This window comes from Aythya ferina, assembly GCF_964211825.1.
Source record: "Aythya ferina genome assembly, chromosome: 7".
NCBI lineage: Eukaryota > Metazoa > Chordata > Aves > Anseriformes > Anatidae > Aythya > Aythya ferina.
In genome coordinates, this window is record NC_140302.1 from 5,711,437 (window position 1) to 5,727,747 (window position 16,311).

The 16,311-nt window shown below is 44.6% G+C and overlaps 1 protein-coding gene across 3 annotated transcripts in view; it reads right to left on the reverse strand.

Annotated features, from left to right (window-relative positions):
- The window catches only part of MICU1 (mitochondrial calcium uptake 1), an 87,898-nt gene that overhangs the window by 22,232 nt on the left and 49,355 nt on the right, over window positions 1-16,311 (reverse strand). For 2 of the 3 annotated variants that reach the window (XM_084525115.1, XM_084525116.1), the window contains exons 8-10: window positions 14,129-14,194; window positions 12,801-12,915; window positions 2,350-2,432 (exon numbers count right to left, since the gene is read on the reverse strand). In XM_084525115.1, the coding sequence (XP_084381241.1) occupies window positions 2,350-2,432; window positions 12,801-12,915; window positions 14,129-14,194 (264 nt within the window). The remainder of the gene's footprint in view (window positions 1-2,349; window positions 2,433-12,800; window positions 12,916-14,128; window positions 14,195-16,311) is intronic. The other variant, XM_084525117.1, reaches the window with a different exon arrangement.

The following is a 16,311-nucleotide window of genomic DNA, read 5'->3' on the forward strand; positions in this document are numbered from 1 at the left end:
ACGTGCCCACAGCCAGCAGTGATGGTAGGATGCTCGAGCCCAATCTTTTCTTTCCCTTTTCTGCAAAAAGGCATTGCCCTTTTAACCTGATGTTGCTTCAAGTGGCGTATTCCCTAGGAAATGGCAATTCTGGCTGTCCCTGCCAGGTACAATGTTTATGGGACAGGTTTTCAAACCCTGCCATCCTTAAAACGTCCTGAGGCATTTCCATAAGGAGTGAGAAAATATTTATTTTACAAATCATTGTGTACGTGCTTATACAAAAAAAAAAAATCCACGTGCCTCCCAGTGAAGCTATGTGTTTACCTTAATTCTGTTTGCAAAGTGCAGCAAATCAGTTATGCTGCTATCTGCAAGGAGCAGATGGTGGCAATTTGCTTCAACTAACCACTTGGGTCAAAAGGCTCGTGTTCTCCAACACTTTTCCAGGCTTCGATATTGTCAGGTGCTTCTCACTTTCCGAAGCAGTCCCTTCATCCGCTGACTCAAAAGCTCTGGAAGATCAGTCTTCAATACATTCCGATGCTAAACAGTAACTTTATTCCTTTCTATAGATGCAGTGACACATCCAACGAGCTTAACAAAAATATGTTCCCCTTCCTGAGGATTTTTGTGTGACTTAATGCACGGATAACTTCCTGCTGCCTACCAGATGATTTGAGATTACTTAAATCTATTTTGTGCTTTCGTCTTCTTAGCACTTCCAAAATATGCATCCTTTCTTCAGCTAGGTATTAAAACAGCCAAGCATGACACCTGCGTTAATTCCTTGGCCTTTGCTGCAATTTCAGTAGGCAGCTAATTTCCCATTTTCCTTCAACGCATTTATCTACACAACTGATTTCTCTTTAGGCCATTAACAACTACTGTAAAACACATCTTGAACAGTTAAATACGAGATGCCTGTGGTGCAGTACTATATCCATGTACTCGGCAAATATAGAAGGAAGAGCAGTATTTTTGACTATAGGAACTTGGTTTCCTGTTTTCCAAGCTAAATCTGTGTTTAGAGAGGCAGCGCTAAGCAGCACCATGCCCTGGGCATGGCTGGGCATTCGAATCTGCACTCAGTGGAAAAAAGAACCAGCTCCTAGATTTACAACACGAGTGATTGCTTCAAGGTATACCACACTGGAGATAAGCACACTCCAGTGTTATCACTGTCTGAAGTTTGTATCTAAGGACATGCAGTTAATCAGCTCCATTACACAGCTCCAGAGCAAACTAAGAGCACCAAACCCAAAATAATTTAGGGAGGATGACAGCAGAAGATTGGAAGTGGCGGTGGTAAATTTCCCAGAGCTGCTTTGCCACTAGTTCTTTCCATTTAGAGCAAATGCCCCACGCGTGACCTCTTACAGACTCTCCTGATGTTAAGCAGTCATTCAATCAGCCTGAGTAAGAATTCGTAACTCCTCATTCAGGGCTGCTTTGTTCTCAAATACCACCAAACAGCTTTCTGCTGTCTCCAAACTGCAACACACACGTCCTCCAGCATAAAAAAGCAAGGGCAGGTTATTTTTTCTGACCACGGAGTCTTCTTTTCCTTTGCCCAAGCAACAGCTTCCACTCACCCATTTAACACACAGCTCCACGATACGTGGGGTCAGAAAAGCATCAGGGACCCCATGAATATTTGGTAGATCAGGAAATAACAGAGGTGGCGACTCATTATTAGAAATACTGGTGACGGGAAAGCTGAGTTGCATTACAGCTGGAGACACCACTTTATTCCCCACTGACAGCTCAAGCCTTTGATAAATTCTCACCAGAGCAGTATCACAAATCACATCTTACATGAGGGGCTCACTTGCATCAGACACGCAGATGAAGCTCCTTAAAAAGTCAGCCTGCATGCTCTCTGCTAAGCAAACTGCACGAAGCAGGAGAAAACAACTAATGGGGACATCCTCTCAATAAATATATGTTTTTGGATCACATTAAAATAAATGGCTAAATTCTTCTTTGAAGCTGACCAGTCCTGGTTATCCTCTGAACACAAAAGTAATCAGTAAAATAAAAGCTATGGAAGAAATTAGGGTCAGAGCCCTTTGATACTAGTTGAAAAAAAAATTCTTTGCCTACTTCAGAGGTGACTCCTTGTAAAGATACCTCTGGGAGAAAATCTCAGGAAACTGGAATTTGTACTTAAAGTTGTCCTGGCTGAATGAAAAAGTACGTTGTGAAATGACCAATAAAAAAAAAAAGCAGAAACCAAGGCACAGCAGCAGAGCACAGGAGGAAAAGCCAGAAGCCAGCAGTAGCCAGAAATGTACAGCACAGTCAGAAGTGCTGCAGAGACAACCAAGGTGTTGCAGCACAAAGTCATCACCCTGCCGTTCAACTTGCCTGCTCGAACTCTTCCATGTCCACTTCGCCGTCGCCGTTCAGGTCAAACATCTTGAAGGCGATTTCAAAATTCCTCTGGGGAGCTGCATTGAAAACACACAATAACAAAGACCAGTTAAAGAAAATAAAAGCACAGAAGGGGGCAGGGGTTACAAGTTCAGAACGACTGTATCCAAAAGCAATTTTCCACAAGTTCTACAAATGTCCTGGTGCTGCTTTTACCAAAGGTCTAGACGAGGACGTTGAGGGGGAAGGAGATGTTTCTTGAACAAATTTTATTCCATTTACAGATGGAAAAAGCAAGAAAGCAAGACAGCACCTCATATTTCTAATGAGAAATCAACAGAAAGTGACTCCAGAGTGAGAGTTAAAGCCTTCTGGATGTGGTGTAATACAAATTTGGCCAGCTGATGTCCCTCTGGTGCCTGCAGAGCGCTCTCTGTGCTTTGTGAAGCAGCCGGTGGCGAGGAGCAGCCCTGGACTTTGGGTACTTCTTTCCGATTCAGCTCTTGTCACTGCAAATTTAAACAAATCATTGCCAACCCTGTCTCTGTCCAGTTATAAAACAGAGACAACACACAAGCTGGAGATCACCAGCTGAAACCCAAACAAGACAGCACAGGGCCTTGTATTTCATGACATTTAGCCTACGCTGTTCTGGTTTGTTTAGCCAGAGCCGTGCAGATGCATCACGCAGACAAGTTTGCTTCAGAGCCACCCACTGCAGCAACACCGCGTTCCTTGCCGTGCATCCCAAGGACCAGCAGTGCATTTCCATTTCAGGCTCTGTAAGTCGTCAACATTTCAAGCCACGCCACAGTGTTTTTTTTTCTCCCCCAAATTCAGCTAGTACAAGAGAATTTATTTAGCTCTGCTACTCTGAAATACGTGCCACCTACGTGAATTATGGTGCTTGCTGGGGTTTCCAGGGAATCTTCCAGGCTGTAAGGAGTGCTCAGGTTATCCAAAATGATCAGCTGAAACTCAGCCCTTTTTTGCTCTCAATGTGGTTCTTCCCCCCAAAAAAAAAATCTGACAGCAGGGTGCAGAGAGGCTCATCCCCCATTAGCCTCATTGGTTTCCATCAACTTAAACTTCTCTTGAAATGCTAAGAAGTGAGAAGATTTTCTGCAGCCACCTTTGTGTTAGGACCTCTCTCAGACAGGGACGGGGGCAGAAAAGAAGAATCATTCAAAGAAATTAATAGGAAATTACTTGAACTGGCTTTTGTACCTAAGTTACAGCTTGAATTTAAGGCCAGAAGATTTTTATGTTGTTTTCCCCTTGGCATAATAAACCGGAACACTTTATGGCTAGAAGATTTAGCAAACACGTTAATGAGATTAGCTTTCCAATCACTTTGAACCTTACCAAGACGCATAACCCCATTAAACTCGACTGCAGGAATGACCTGTCACTCACCACTGGATCTATGCAGCACGTACAGCCCTGCAGTAATCAGCTCATGATCTCCAGTTTCCTCCTGTTACGTGCCATTGCTTGGGCTTCAAACTCCAAACATCAAAACATGAGATGTCTCCTACATCCACAGCCATCACCAGCAGCACGTCGCGTGTTATTTCCCCTTTCCTGCACTGTCCTGGAGTGATGCCTGATCTGTCCCACGTGCCAGGGGAGGGAGACCTCATGAACCTCTCATCCCTAACACAAGCCAACTTCACATTCTCTCCAAAAATGCTATCTAATGAAAGGATTCGCACAAATTCCCCATTTCCTCGAAGAGCGACAAGGTTAAGCACCTTACAACCGCCCCTCTTAATGTTTAAATAATGCATCCAATTTCATTCCCTCTAATTGCAAGTACTGCATGAAAGCCTGTGGCCAATTTCTCCTCATTAGCCCCAAAATCTAGTGCTGCACTAGAAGTCATTTGCTCTGTAAGGAAATAGGGGAATACACAAACCTAATCCAGTTATGAGATGCTAGGAGAAGAGTATTTTGCAGGTCTCTCTTCCTCCCATCTCCTCTGCTGGGACACAACGTGTGTGCTGAGATTGCAAAACACGATGGCACGTCCCATTCAGGCAGACACGGGGTGAGCAGAGAAAAGTGTTCTTCACTTACCCCTCACAAAGGCCATTCCCTTCTTCTCCCTTCTCTAAAGGCATTTTCAGAGCATCGCAAAATTAAAACAGACAGTTCTGCACCAAAATCCTGCAGGTCATTATTTTCTAAGGACAGGAAAGTCTCCAAATTGGTAAATCTAATGACTTCATTCCTTGAACAAGCGAGACGGACCGTCTTGTCCTCTGATCCGTGCACCTCACACCAATTATTTGTAACAGCTCTCCCACCCCACAGCTGTGAATCAGGGAAGGCAGAGGGCAGCGGCGACCATGAGCTCACCCGCCTGCGGCTCATGAAGACGCACGTCCCTGGTCTCTGGGCAGCCAAAATTTATTGGTCCCGAATGAGATGGTTTCCTGCCTCTCCTCTTGGGCAGGATAGCTCTGATCAAGATTTATTTATTGGGGAAGAGTTGTCCTGAGACGAGCTCACCCCAGCCCTTTCACACCGTGTCCCATCACTCGTGGTTACATCAGCCTCTGTGACTTGCGCTTGGCTTCCTCTTTCACTTAGAGCTTGCAGAAGCCTGCAGACCGTAAAACCAGCTGCTCTCCGTTTGCCTGGCTAACTTCAGCTTCTTTTATTCTGTCCCCCAACATTCTCTATTGCAGCATCTCTAAATTTCCCCAATGTCTCCTTAATTAGGATTGCTCAAAATGAACGCAGCGTTCCTCATGGAATAATCACCGAAAGCATTTAGAGGACTGTTTGCTTTTAATACAGCCTAATAGCTGTCTTTATAGGGAAAAAAGGATTTCTGGCTTGTCCCAGGTGCTACACTGAATTTCCAGCTCTTCATTTTGCAAAGAATCTCCTCACGAGCCTTTTTGACATTACTAAGAACCACGGGCTTTTATTACAACTGATTTCCCTTGGGCAGCTAGGCAGGGCAACTGCCTTTTCTTCTCCAGCTTCCTTTCTAGTCTTTACGTGTTCGGTAGGATACAACAGAGTACTACTTGCTCACATGAACATTTTAACATTTATAACTGGCTCACCATTTAAAACCGTCTGGAATTGTTTGTTCAAATAAAGCATTTTGAAGCAAAAACATGACGTGGAAACCAGAAGGCACACGCAGTAGCATCGAGGAGAAGACCAACACCTGCCCAGACCATCAGTATGAAGCCCCAAGAGACCTCTGAGCGATCAGATGGGTTGATTAAGCACCTGTAAACCGATTATGTCATTTTGGACTATTTTGAATTATTCAAGGGACCGATTTGCAGCACCCAATTGCTCTTTATTGCCACTTTCTGTCACCACAAGCAACACAGCCTGAAAGGCACTAAATGTTTGCTGATGAGAAATGCCAGCTTGCACTATTTTTGTACTTGTTGGATGTTCTTTTCCTCTTCTTTCACCAGAAAGCCATGCTCCATGCTTAGAGATGCCTCAAGTCCTTCCTCCTGACTGCTGCAGGAGCTCAGCAGCACACGGTTACAGCCCCCTGATCGTACAGCATCTGCCTCGGAGGTACCAAACATCAGGCAATTATTTTGAGCACCCTTTTGTGCTCACAAGGTCAGCAAGCTGAAAGATGATGCAGGTAAGATCAATCTCCATGCACTCGCAACTCCTTAGCAAACTGTAGTCATTTATACTCGTTAATGTGAATTAATACATGCACACTGATGAGGAAACAAATGGAAAAACTCTGCTAGAAGCAGCAGCATTGTGGTTTTCTTTTAGATGACTCCCTACAAAGGCTTGATGAACAGAGAGCGTTGAGAAGAGAGAGATGCTTTTAAAGTGGATCCTCATCCAGCCATTATAATTATAAATTAATAAGCAGTTACAATCATAAATTAGTAACAAGTAGGACCACAGTTAAAGTTTTAGGAATGGTGATTTCTGCGTGAATGCTTTCCTGCAGGTACAAAATGGGTAGCGTTAAGGACTGGAGCATCCTCATCCCAACAGCCACCTGCAGCACTCCCCACCAAGGAGAACAAGCATTGCTTCCTTCAGCTATATTTGAAAAAGTTATCTGTCAAGGCAGGAGGTTTTATCAGTGATGCTGCTTAGAGGAAGCAAAGCTCCTGGCTACTTCCATACTCTTCTGGAATATCTTGTCTTTTGGTGGGAACTTCAGTGCAAAGCAGCTCGGGACATCAGCATCCATCCTGAAGCCCAGCAACTCCACCAACAAGTCCAGCGTGAAAAGAAAGATCAAGATTCCAACTGGAGAACTCTTGAGGAAAAATCAATCATTAAAAGTTAAATATTCTTCTTCTCCTTCTATCCATATGTTAAAAAAAAAGTGTTTTTCTTCAGCTTCAGAGTACATCTAAGTCTATAATCAATCCAAAATTAACACGGTCCTCCTAAAGCAGAGGGAAATCATCTGCAGAGGTGGCTGCTCAAGCCTTGCAGCTATAATAAATTTTCAGGCCACATTAAAAAGATCTATTAATCAATTTTTTTTCCCTCAAGTTACATGAATCAGCAGGGCCACTATTCTGTCTGACTCTGCACAGCAGTCTTTTAGCCAAGAAACTTTTCTGTAGGTGTTGGAATTGGAACGTTTTTTGTCTGAAGGAAAGAATCAGGGTCAGGGAAAAGCTCACCCTGACAAGACTGTAGCCAGCAGCAGCTAGTTCACAGCACAGGATTGCAGGGAAAAACTAGATGATACAGTTTCACATAATGATCTCCAAATGGTGTAATATTTTTTGAGAATGGGGCAGCAGCCTTATGGGGAAGCAACTATCCATAAAATATAGGTGTCTGAGTCCCTGCTGCAATAAATACGGAGAAAGAACAGAATGTCCTCATATTCCAGATATTTTCCTCTTGAATTACTCCCTTACTTCTGAAAAGGAACTCGAGTCCCACCAACCCAATTATTTTATTTATTTTGTATGTTAATACAGCAGTGGAAATGCCATACAGAACTGAAGTAATCATCCCACAGCCTGGAGACCCAGCTACAGTAACCTGCCATTAGACCTCGTGCTACTCTAACAAGGGAAGGGTTACTTCTTATCCAAAGGAAGAACCTCAGTTACCTCTGACAGAAATAACTAAAATACATCAGTGTTTATCCTAGTACACAAACTAGACTAAAACACAGATTTAAGCTTTAAAGCGGACTTGAAACCCCAACAAGAGCTGAGTGCCTGGCTGCATTGCCATGCCTGGCTTGCTCTAAATCCAAGCTGGACGCAGGCACATGGATTCAACCCTCCTCGAGCACTGAGCCCCAAAGCCATTCAGCTGCATACAGCCACCCTGCCACCTTCCCTGTGCTGACACCAAGTTCCTTCAGTGCAGGGCTCATGGGATGAGGAGCCCACAAGAGGAAGGGGTTAGGTATTTAGAAGTGTACCTCTCAGCTATACTAAGCTGTAGTTTTGTAAGTTTTGTACTGAAATGCATGGATCAGCCAAAAGAAACAGCCAGAAGACCCACCAGAAGCACAAGCACCTGCTATGATCCATCCTTTTGGAAAGTAACTGAAGCATGTGCTGCCTCCAGATACAGAAACTGCCTCCAGGCTCGCAGCGTGCTCTCCCTTGGAGCCATGTCCCAGCTGACCCTATTTTTAGCCATTTTTAATATTCCATTAAAGGAAACTAAATATATTGCCACTTCACTTTTTTACTGATTAGCTTATGAACCAAGGAGCCTACTGCAACATAAAATTTTGCATTTCAGCTCTAATGTCAACGACAGATGTGCACCTCAGTCTGAGATTTAAGAGAATCTGACAGCACCTAGGCTAGAGTACAGGGCTTACCTTTCAAGAGCTTTTCATCACTTACCACAGGGCTGACAAAACATGGCTGGAAATCAAGATTCTCTTTAAATGCTCCTCTGTAATACGAATCTGGAAACCAGCTGTGGAAATCACAGCTCCACACAAGGGCCGTTCGAAGCCACGCTCTCCAGGGAGCCCCCGGGGGAAGAGGACATCCCAAACCTCTGCGGGTTCTGAGATACTGCCACAGGCAACAGAAAATTGCTCTATTTCCTGATCCATAGAAAAAAATCAAGATATCTTCTATTCAATCTTGTCCAAGACCACCCCAGTTCCTTCCCCTGCACTAATTACCTCCCAAAATGCCGGCTGAGACCTCATTAAAGACTCAGTCGCACGGTAAACCATTAACAGGTGTTACAATCATATTTTGCTGTCCAGTTTTAAGACAAGTTTTTCAAAGCAGAGAGGTCAAGCTCTGCTTGGGAAGACGCTGGGCTGCCAGCTGGGAGAAATCTGCCCTGGTTCTGCTCTGCTGTCCTTCAGCACAGCTACAAGCCCCTGCCAGAACTGGAATGCTGCACCAGAGAGCCCTTGGTCTGACACGGAGCAGCCAGATTTGTGTTCCTAACAAACACCCTTGGGCCATCCCTTGGGAGAGGGGCTCTGTGCTGCTCAGATATGACTTACAGACCCCACACAGCACGAGTGTTCTCCTCCTCCGCAGCTCTCCCAGGGAAGGGGGGATGCTCCCTGCACCATGCCTGAATTTCAAGTAACAGCACTACCTGTGTTTGAGACAGTGGTGCACCGCAGTGACCCCTTGTGCTGCAAACCTGCGTGCTGTCTCAGTGAGATGTCCAGATCAGCCTGGACAGACCCCCGGGCACCTCAGTCATTATTCTGGTACAAAACCAGCACAGCCTGAGGCTGCGGTATTGAAGCCATCCCTGCACCACGCACCGTGGATGAGACACACCTGCATGTATGTGTATAAGGAGATCGAAGGGCTTGAAAGTTGGTGCTGCTCTGCAGAATTAAAACACCATCAGTAATATCACAGGTCTCACCTTTGAGCAAAGACCCAGAGAATGCTCACAATGCAGTCCAGAAATCACTTCCAGAGCAAAATGGCTTGCCATTTATTTTTTAAATGGGAAAAAACAAAGAGAAGTCAATCTGTCCCACACGAGAGGCTTCTCATAGGCCATTACTTGCAGTGGTGCTGGGAATTTGGGTCACAGCCAGGGACACGGAGCAGGGAAATCAGAAATGCCACTGGCTGGCGCGCCGTGCTCTGGAAAGAGCCTGCAGGGCACAGGGAAGGAGCTGTGGGGCAGCTCCAAGAGTGCTGGCAAAAGAGTAATTCCTCTGGCGTGAGCCCACGTTATTTAAACCTCCTTCCGCGCGGAGTAAATCCAGACACAGTGACAGTCCAATTACAGAAACAAGACCAACCTATTCTTCTAATGCCCAGCTCCTTTCAGTGCCCGTTAATCAAGCAGGCATTAGCACGCCTGCACAACGGGCTGCGCTCGCTCTGCAATTGCGGCCGCTGCTGATGGAAGAGCTCCCTCCCCTTCCTCCAGCTGTCCTTCAAGCCCAAAAGCAAAAACCTCTTTGGTTTTCCTATGGTTTCCCTTGCTTTCCTCTAGCACTTGAAGGAACGAGGTGAAACCCATCCGCATTTTGCTCATCTGCCTACTTCTGCCCCAAATCACGAGGAGCAGCGGAAGCAACAGAAGCTCTGTGGCCTCCTCAAGGCCTTTCAAGCTCTAATTGCCTTTAACGGAAGGCTGTCCTTCTGAATGGTATTTTTATTAGCTTTTTAAAAATACATTGTCACAGAAGCACAGCAACTGATGAGAACAGACAGTGCTGGAGTGAGAAATGACTGCTAAATAGGACGAGGTGACAGACTTCATCTTCTGTGCAACACGCAAACAGACCTCGGCAAGCAACGTGCAGGAGAAGTCTTCAGCCCTCACATGCTTTCCTTCCCTGATAGCTGGCACTCAAGCCTACATTTCACAGAAAATAACCCAAATGAGCTTCAACTGCAGCTACAAAGATAATGGAAATAAATTTAAACGCTCTGGGAAAGCTCTATCAAAGCCTGGCAGCACTTTTGGTAAGGACAAGGAGATGGGGACAGGGAGGGCAGGATGGACACGAGTCATCTCGGTGCTCACTTGGCATCACCTCCCTGAGGAGCATAACGAGACGCAGCCCTTTCCTTCCTTGGGTGTTGTGTTTTCAAAGGGGATCATCACTGATCAGTTCTGAGCTCAATAAGCCAGGCCAGACCACAACTGATGTCTCCCCATCGCTTCTGAGCATGGCAGAAGAGCACCTCTCCCTCCCACCGCACAGACCCAAGCTCATGCTCCCTTTCTGATGACCTTACTGCTCAGTAAGCCCTCTTCCCTTTTCAATATTTTGGGACTTTTAACTGTTTCATGTAATCTACAGCCCTCTCTTGTCCAGACACATTCTCAGTGCTCTTTAGGTAACTCAAACATTAAGAAAAATGATCTCGACCTGTCAGGTTTAAGACACACTCTTCTTCGTTCTATTTCATTTATTTCCTGGAAGAATAACCAAGACCTACTGGATTCCTGTAAGGCAATCATTACTCCAGGCTAATGAAACAGGCAGGGTGGCACAACAGTGAGCTTCCTACCTTTACATCAGGGCCAGGTTTTGTTTATTTTAAAAAAGCCAGTGCTTTAAAAATGAAAGTGAGAGTCTTACTTGGGGGAACTGAGTGTGAACAGTAGCTCCAGAGACATCCAGCGTGATCCAGCATGGCTCTCAAAGGACAAACCACCCCAAATACCTAAAAGGCAATCCTGGAACATTCTTATTTTCCCCAGTCTTGAAATCTCCTACCTTGCCCACCCTACACGTCACTCTTCAAACCACAAACTCACCAATTCTGCCTCCTCTCATTAGTCTGACTCCCCACTAATTGTGGCCATGCTTAAAAACCTGAGAATAAATGAAAATACATCCTGCCTGCCAAACACTCCAGTATAAGGTTGGCTGCTACTCTAATGCAGGCTGGTAGTTTGTTTTATTCTTACAAAGACGTTAAACCAAAGCAAGAAGGAGTTATCTATTTTTATTGTCTGTGGCAGCACATGCAGTTCATTTTGCATCGTGCATACTTGATTAGCAGCTTGTTTGCAACAACTGGTACAGCCATAAAAAGCCAAGGGCATCGATGTTTTCTAAGCCACATTCGGTAATGTGATATGAAAGATTTGAGGCTGTCTGCAGAGACTCAGATTAAAAGCCCTTGCTATAAACGTGAAGATACCTTAGATAATTCTGGCACAGTCCAGACTAAGAGAAGAACAGAATGGCAAAAATCTTGAGCCAGTTCTGAGAGTCAGAAGGCAAAAAAAATAAATAAAAAAAATCCTTGGCTCCAACGAGTGTTATCTATCCGTGTTTGTTTTTGCGACATGAAGGTCACATACAAGCCTTCCCTCGCCAGGTCAGTTTGACAACAAACAAGACCTTGAAGCTGGCTTCTCCCCTGTAACAGAGCCTCCAGAGCAACGTGTTCAGTAAAGAGCTGCCTCTTTCATGTGTCCGTGTCACAGCAGGCAGGAACACAGGGGAAAAAAACAAAACAAACCACCATAAAACACCCGCTGTTTCTACAAAACATCAAGAACTATCCCCCTTGACCCCCCTGAACAGCACAAAGGCAGTAGTGGGGACTTAGAGTAAAATGTCAAGAGCTTGGATTTGTTTTTTAATCAGTCCATCATACACACTTAGAGGGCCAAACTTTTCTCGTATAGAATTTATATATATGTATATATATATATATATATATTTTTTTTTTTTTTAAGTCTGAAAATAAACTGCTTTGGTTTATTTGAAAAGTGGCAAGCTTCCTTCTAGCAGGACTGGAAAAGAACAGATTTGTAGACTTTCCTGTTGATGATACAGCATCGTCTGAGGGAATCTGCCAGGATGGCTGTTTGCCTTCCCCCTGAAGAAAGGCCAGAAATGCCTCTCCACATTACTGAGGGCTTCAGTTTCACCGTTTCTTGCCAACAAAGTAAACTGAAGTCCCAGCACTTCCAGAGAAGAGACTTTGCTGGGACAGATTAGCAGATCACCGAAATATCACAAACGCAAGTCAAACGCAGCCATGTGAAGACAGAAGGCATCTGATGAGCCTTGTGGAAATGTAAACTGCTTAACTTCTCTCCTCATTGGATTACATCAAGCATGAGTGTAAGCTTACCAAATGCAGCTGGAGAAGAGCTTGCACAGCTTTGCAACAAGCAGTGAAGAGCTGGAAGGCAATATTCACTCAAACACGAGAACATCACATAGTTAACCAAAGAACATCTCTCTATTTACAGTTTTGAACAGCAGGTTCAATGATTCATTCAAAAAAGCCACGTTTTTTAAAAAGAAATACTTCTTTGGAAATCACAGATAAGCTTATCGTTCCAAACTACTCGAAGCTAAGTCTAAAATAGATGAAGTAGCAATAGCAATTGTTTACTCAGCTCAAGTTTCAAACAGTCAACAATCCCTTCTAGGGAAAGGCACACAGAATACATCAGAAAGCTCATTGCTGGTAAACCTTCAAAACTAAAAAGCAGTGACTGCAGAAAGAAAAGCTACTTACTGGACAGGACTGTCGTGAGGAAAATGTAGTCAGAAAAAGAAATGAGTCCGCATTCTCCGAGTGCATAAAAGATGCTGTCTTCATCAGCAAACTTCTCTCGCTCCTGGGACAACTTCTGTTTATTTGTCCAAGCCGAACCCCAAAGGGAGAAAATAAAACAATCAATTAAACACAGAATCTGAAGGCTTTCTTCGTATCCTCACCACCAAGCCATTCCACATACACACACCCCTACTGTCACCATTGATATTCAGTGGACCTTTTCCAGCCTTCAAATCTGTCAGAAGCAGCCTGCAAAGGTCAGTGCTTCCCTATCTCAAATCAGGGATGAGGAATTGCACAACAATTGGCTAAATTTAGCTGAAATACAGATAAACTAAGTCAATTTGGCTTAATGCTGTCTGGATCTGAAAGAATATAGAGCTATAAAAGTCATGTTTTTATAATATAGGAGCCAAAAAGGAAACTATTAGATTTCACTAATAGCATTTTAGCTTTAGTTGTACTTTTCAGGAGTAGCCAAGAAGGAATTATTTCACATGAGTATAAGGTATGATTAAAGTTACTGGATATATGTAGTGATGAGAAGGATCCAACTCAGGAGTGTGCTTTGCAAGCTCACCAAGGAGGACCAGGACCAAAACCATACCTAAACTTCCTCTCTTGCTCCCACTTCACTTCCAATGCCTTGAAGTTTAATAGAAAATATCGCATGTGTTTGATCACCTCACCTCCCTTGCTAAGCTAAAAGTCCAAGTCTCTTTGATCCGCTGAAGCTTCAAAGACTGAAAAGGATCCGTGAAACTGTTAGGAGCTGAATTCCACACTGGTGACCCATTTTAAGAACAAGACAGGAGGAGGCACACACACACACACAGAGGAAAACCAAATAAATATAAAGAACAGGCGTGGATGAGGTTATTTCATAGAAACTAGATCATGCAGGCACAGAAGCACGGTCAAAGCAGGCTGAATTTAGGAACGGCTTGAGGAAAAACCACCAACAAACAGCACCACACGAGGGTCCAGCTACACAACTGTCCCCCACCATTACCTCTGTCTAGCGGAGATCCCATCATATACAAGACAAAGGAAAGAAAACTGGTTAACCAACAGTAAAACAAGCAGGCAAAACACAACATCAAGTCGAACAGTTAGACTTGCCAAGAGCAGGAAGGTCCTGAAGCAACCAGGTGGTTGCTTTGACCAGAGGCTGCTAAGAAGCCTAGGGCCACGTCCCAGCAAGAGTTAGCACGGAGCCTCTCGGGGTGAGGCCCCCTGCCTGCAGCTGATGTCTCTCGTCCGGCTCAGTTTGGGAGAGCACTCACCATTTCGTGGGGCTGCAGATTGGGGAGGAGCTCAGCTAATAATTTAGATGAAAACTTAACCCGTATCTGGCTCGGAAACCGCAAGAAAAAGAAACAAAAATACAGTTTTTCAGGAAAAACGTTCAGCTCTATAGATCCTATACAACTCTTCACAGCACCTCTGCCTTTACCAGTGTCAGGAATTGAGTAAGAGGCGGATCACTAACAGCAGACAACACTAATGGCACTCATTTCATGCAAAACAACTGATTTATGCTTGCGGGATACCGGGCTGAAGTATCATTTACTAAAAGACTTTTGCCTCCCCTTCCCATCAAGGCTGATCCCAGGCAAAACTGCCTTCAGGCTGGCACATAGCTCAGGACAAGGCAGCACTAGCTGGCTTTCCTTAGAGCTAAGGGAAGGATGTGTGGGGAGAGCAGCTTTCTGCTAGTGCGTGATTTACTGCCTCTGATCACCTTCAGCAGCATTTACCATCAACTAGCTGGTGGCATCCTCCTGCTTCATCCACTTTAGGAGCCCGTGAAGATGCTGCAGAGGTTGGTTTATTAATTTTCACAGGTCTTGTTTCTGCACTTAAAACTCACACCCAGCAAGCAGCTCCCAACAGCCTCCAGAAGCCTAAAACCCACATCCAGAGACTAACAATAAAATGGATATTAAATTAGCTGCTCTCTGAAATACACAGGTTTAGACAGATGGGAGAGAGAAGCATTTCTTCGTTTGCGTTTCACTTTGGGCAAAGCAAAACAAATTTCAAGCCCTTACTTGCCAGGAACCCGGGGAGGGCGAGTGCCACCGCGGTGCTCAGCCTGCCTGCAGCAAGCAAGAATTTCTCCGCCTGAACTTCACGGGGTAAATAAAGTGCACCCGAGCTGCTGCAAAACAACTGACCCAATCAATAAGGTTTCCAGGCTCCCAGTGCTGGGAGGACAAAAGTCTTTTTTTTTTAAAAATGTACAGCTTCCCCATTTATTTTCTCCTGGCCCACTGGGATGCTGTGTTTTACTGCTTGGGGTGGGGGGAAGCTCTCCCCCCTACAGCAAGGGCTGGCACCATCCTTTTTCCTTCCTATGTTTTAGACCATATTCTCCTGAATTGTCTTAAAATCCCTACAGAAAAAGAATTTAAAAACCATCCTTCACTCACTGACAGGTGGATTTGGGACGAGCTGTTATCCTGTCATCAGCTGATACAGCCCAGCCGCTCCTCCGAGCAGGAGTTCAGCACAGAATTACAACGAGGGTTTGGATGCCCCAGCCTGGCTCACAGTTTAACACTAGCTGGGAATAGAAGATGAACTGTGATGGGCATTTGGGGAGATTTGTAGGGAAGATACGGAGCAGTACACAGAGCCTGGCTGCTATCAGGCCATAGCCCTGCTGCCACCACAGCGCTGAACACCAGCCCTTCGCCAAAAGGGTCATGAGTGGCAGCAGGAAACTGGAAAAAAAGCTTCCCATCTTCTGGAGACGAGTTACCTTCATGAATTACGTGTTCAGTTATCCATCTCAGCTTTCACATTTCTTGCCCTTTTCTGTCTGATCTGTATCTAATCTTCAAAGCGCTCAGTGACAAGTCAAACATCTTCAATTTAATTTTTTTTTTTTTTTTTTTCTCCCTGTTAAACCCATTCCCAGAACCAGCACATTGATTAAAATCATTCAGCAGTGCCCAAAACACGCCCGCAACTCAGCATCCACAGGTGAGCAAGGCCCAGGAAGGGTCAACAGTTATGATGTCTTCTTTAACCAGGCAGCAAATTTGTATTAAACAAGCACACAAGCAAGCATCCAGATTAACAGGTACAAAAAAAGGAAAAGAAAACCAAATATACCATTGATTTCAGCACAAGCATGGCTCTAAGTTCAGTGAGAAGCTGCCAGTCTTGGTGGAACAAGTCATTATACTCAGGCAAATTATCTTACGATATCACCAAACACCAACAACAGGTTAAAAAAAAAAACGTAGCTGTTTTTTGAAATACAAAGCTTGGTTTTGCCCTTCCCAATCCAGACCCAAGCCCAGCAATCAGCAGCTCAAAGACAAGTGCCTCTAATGAAAAAACTGATATTTTGCCCCCAGTTTTTTAAGCCATGTGGGTTAAACATACATTTCAGTGGCACCCAGTAACAGCCAACAGCCTCCCCCAGATCCTTGTGCTGCAGAAAATGAAGTTGCAA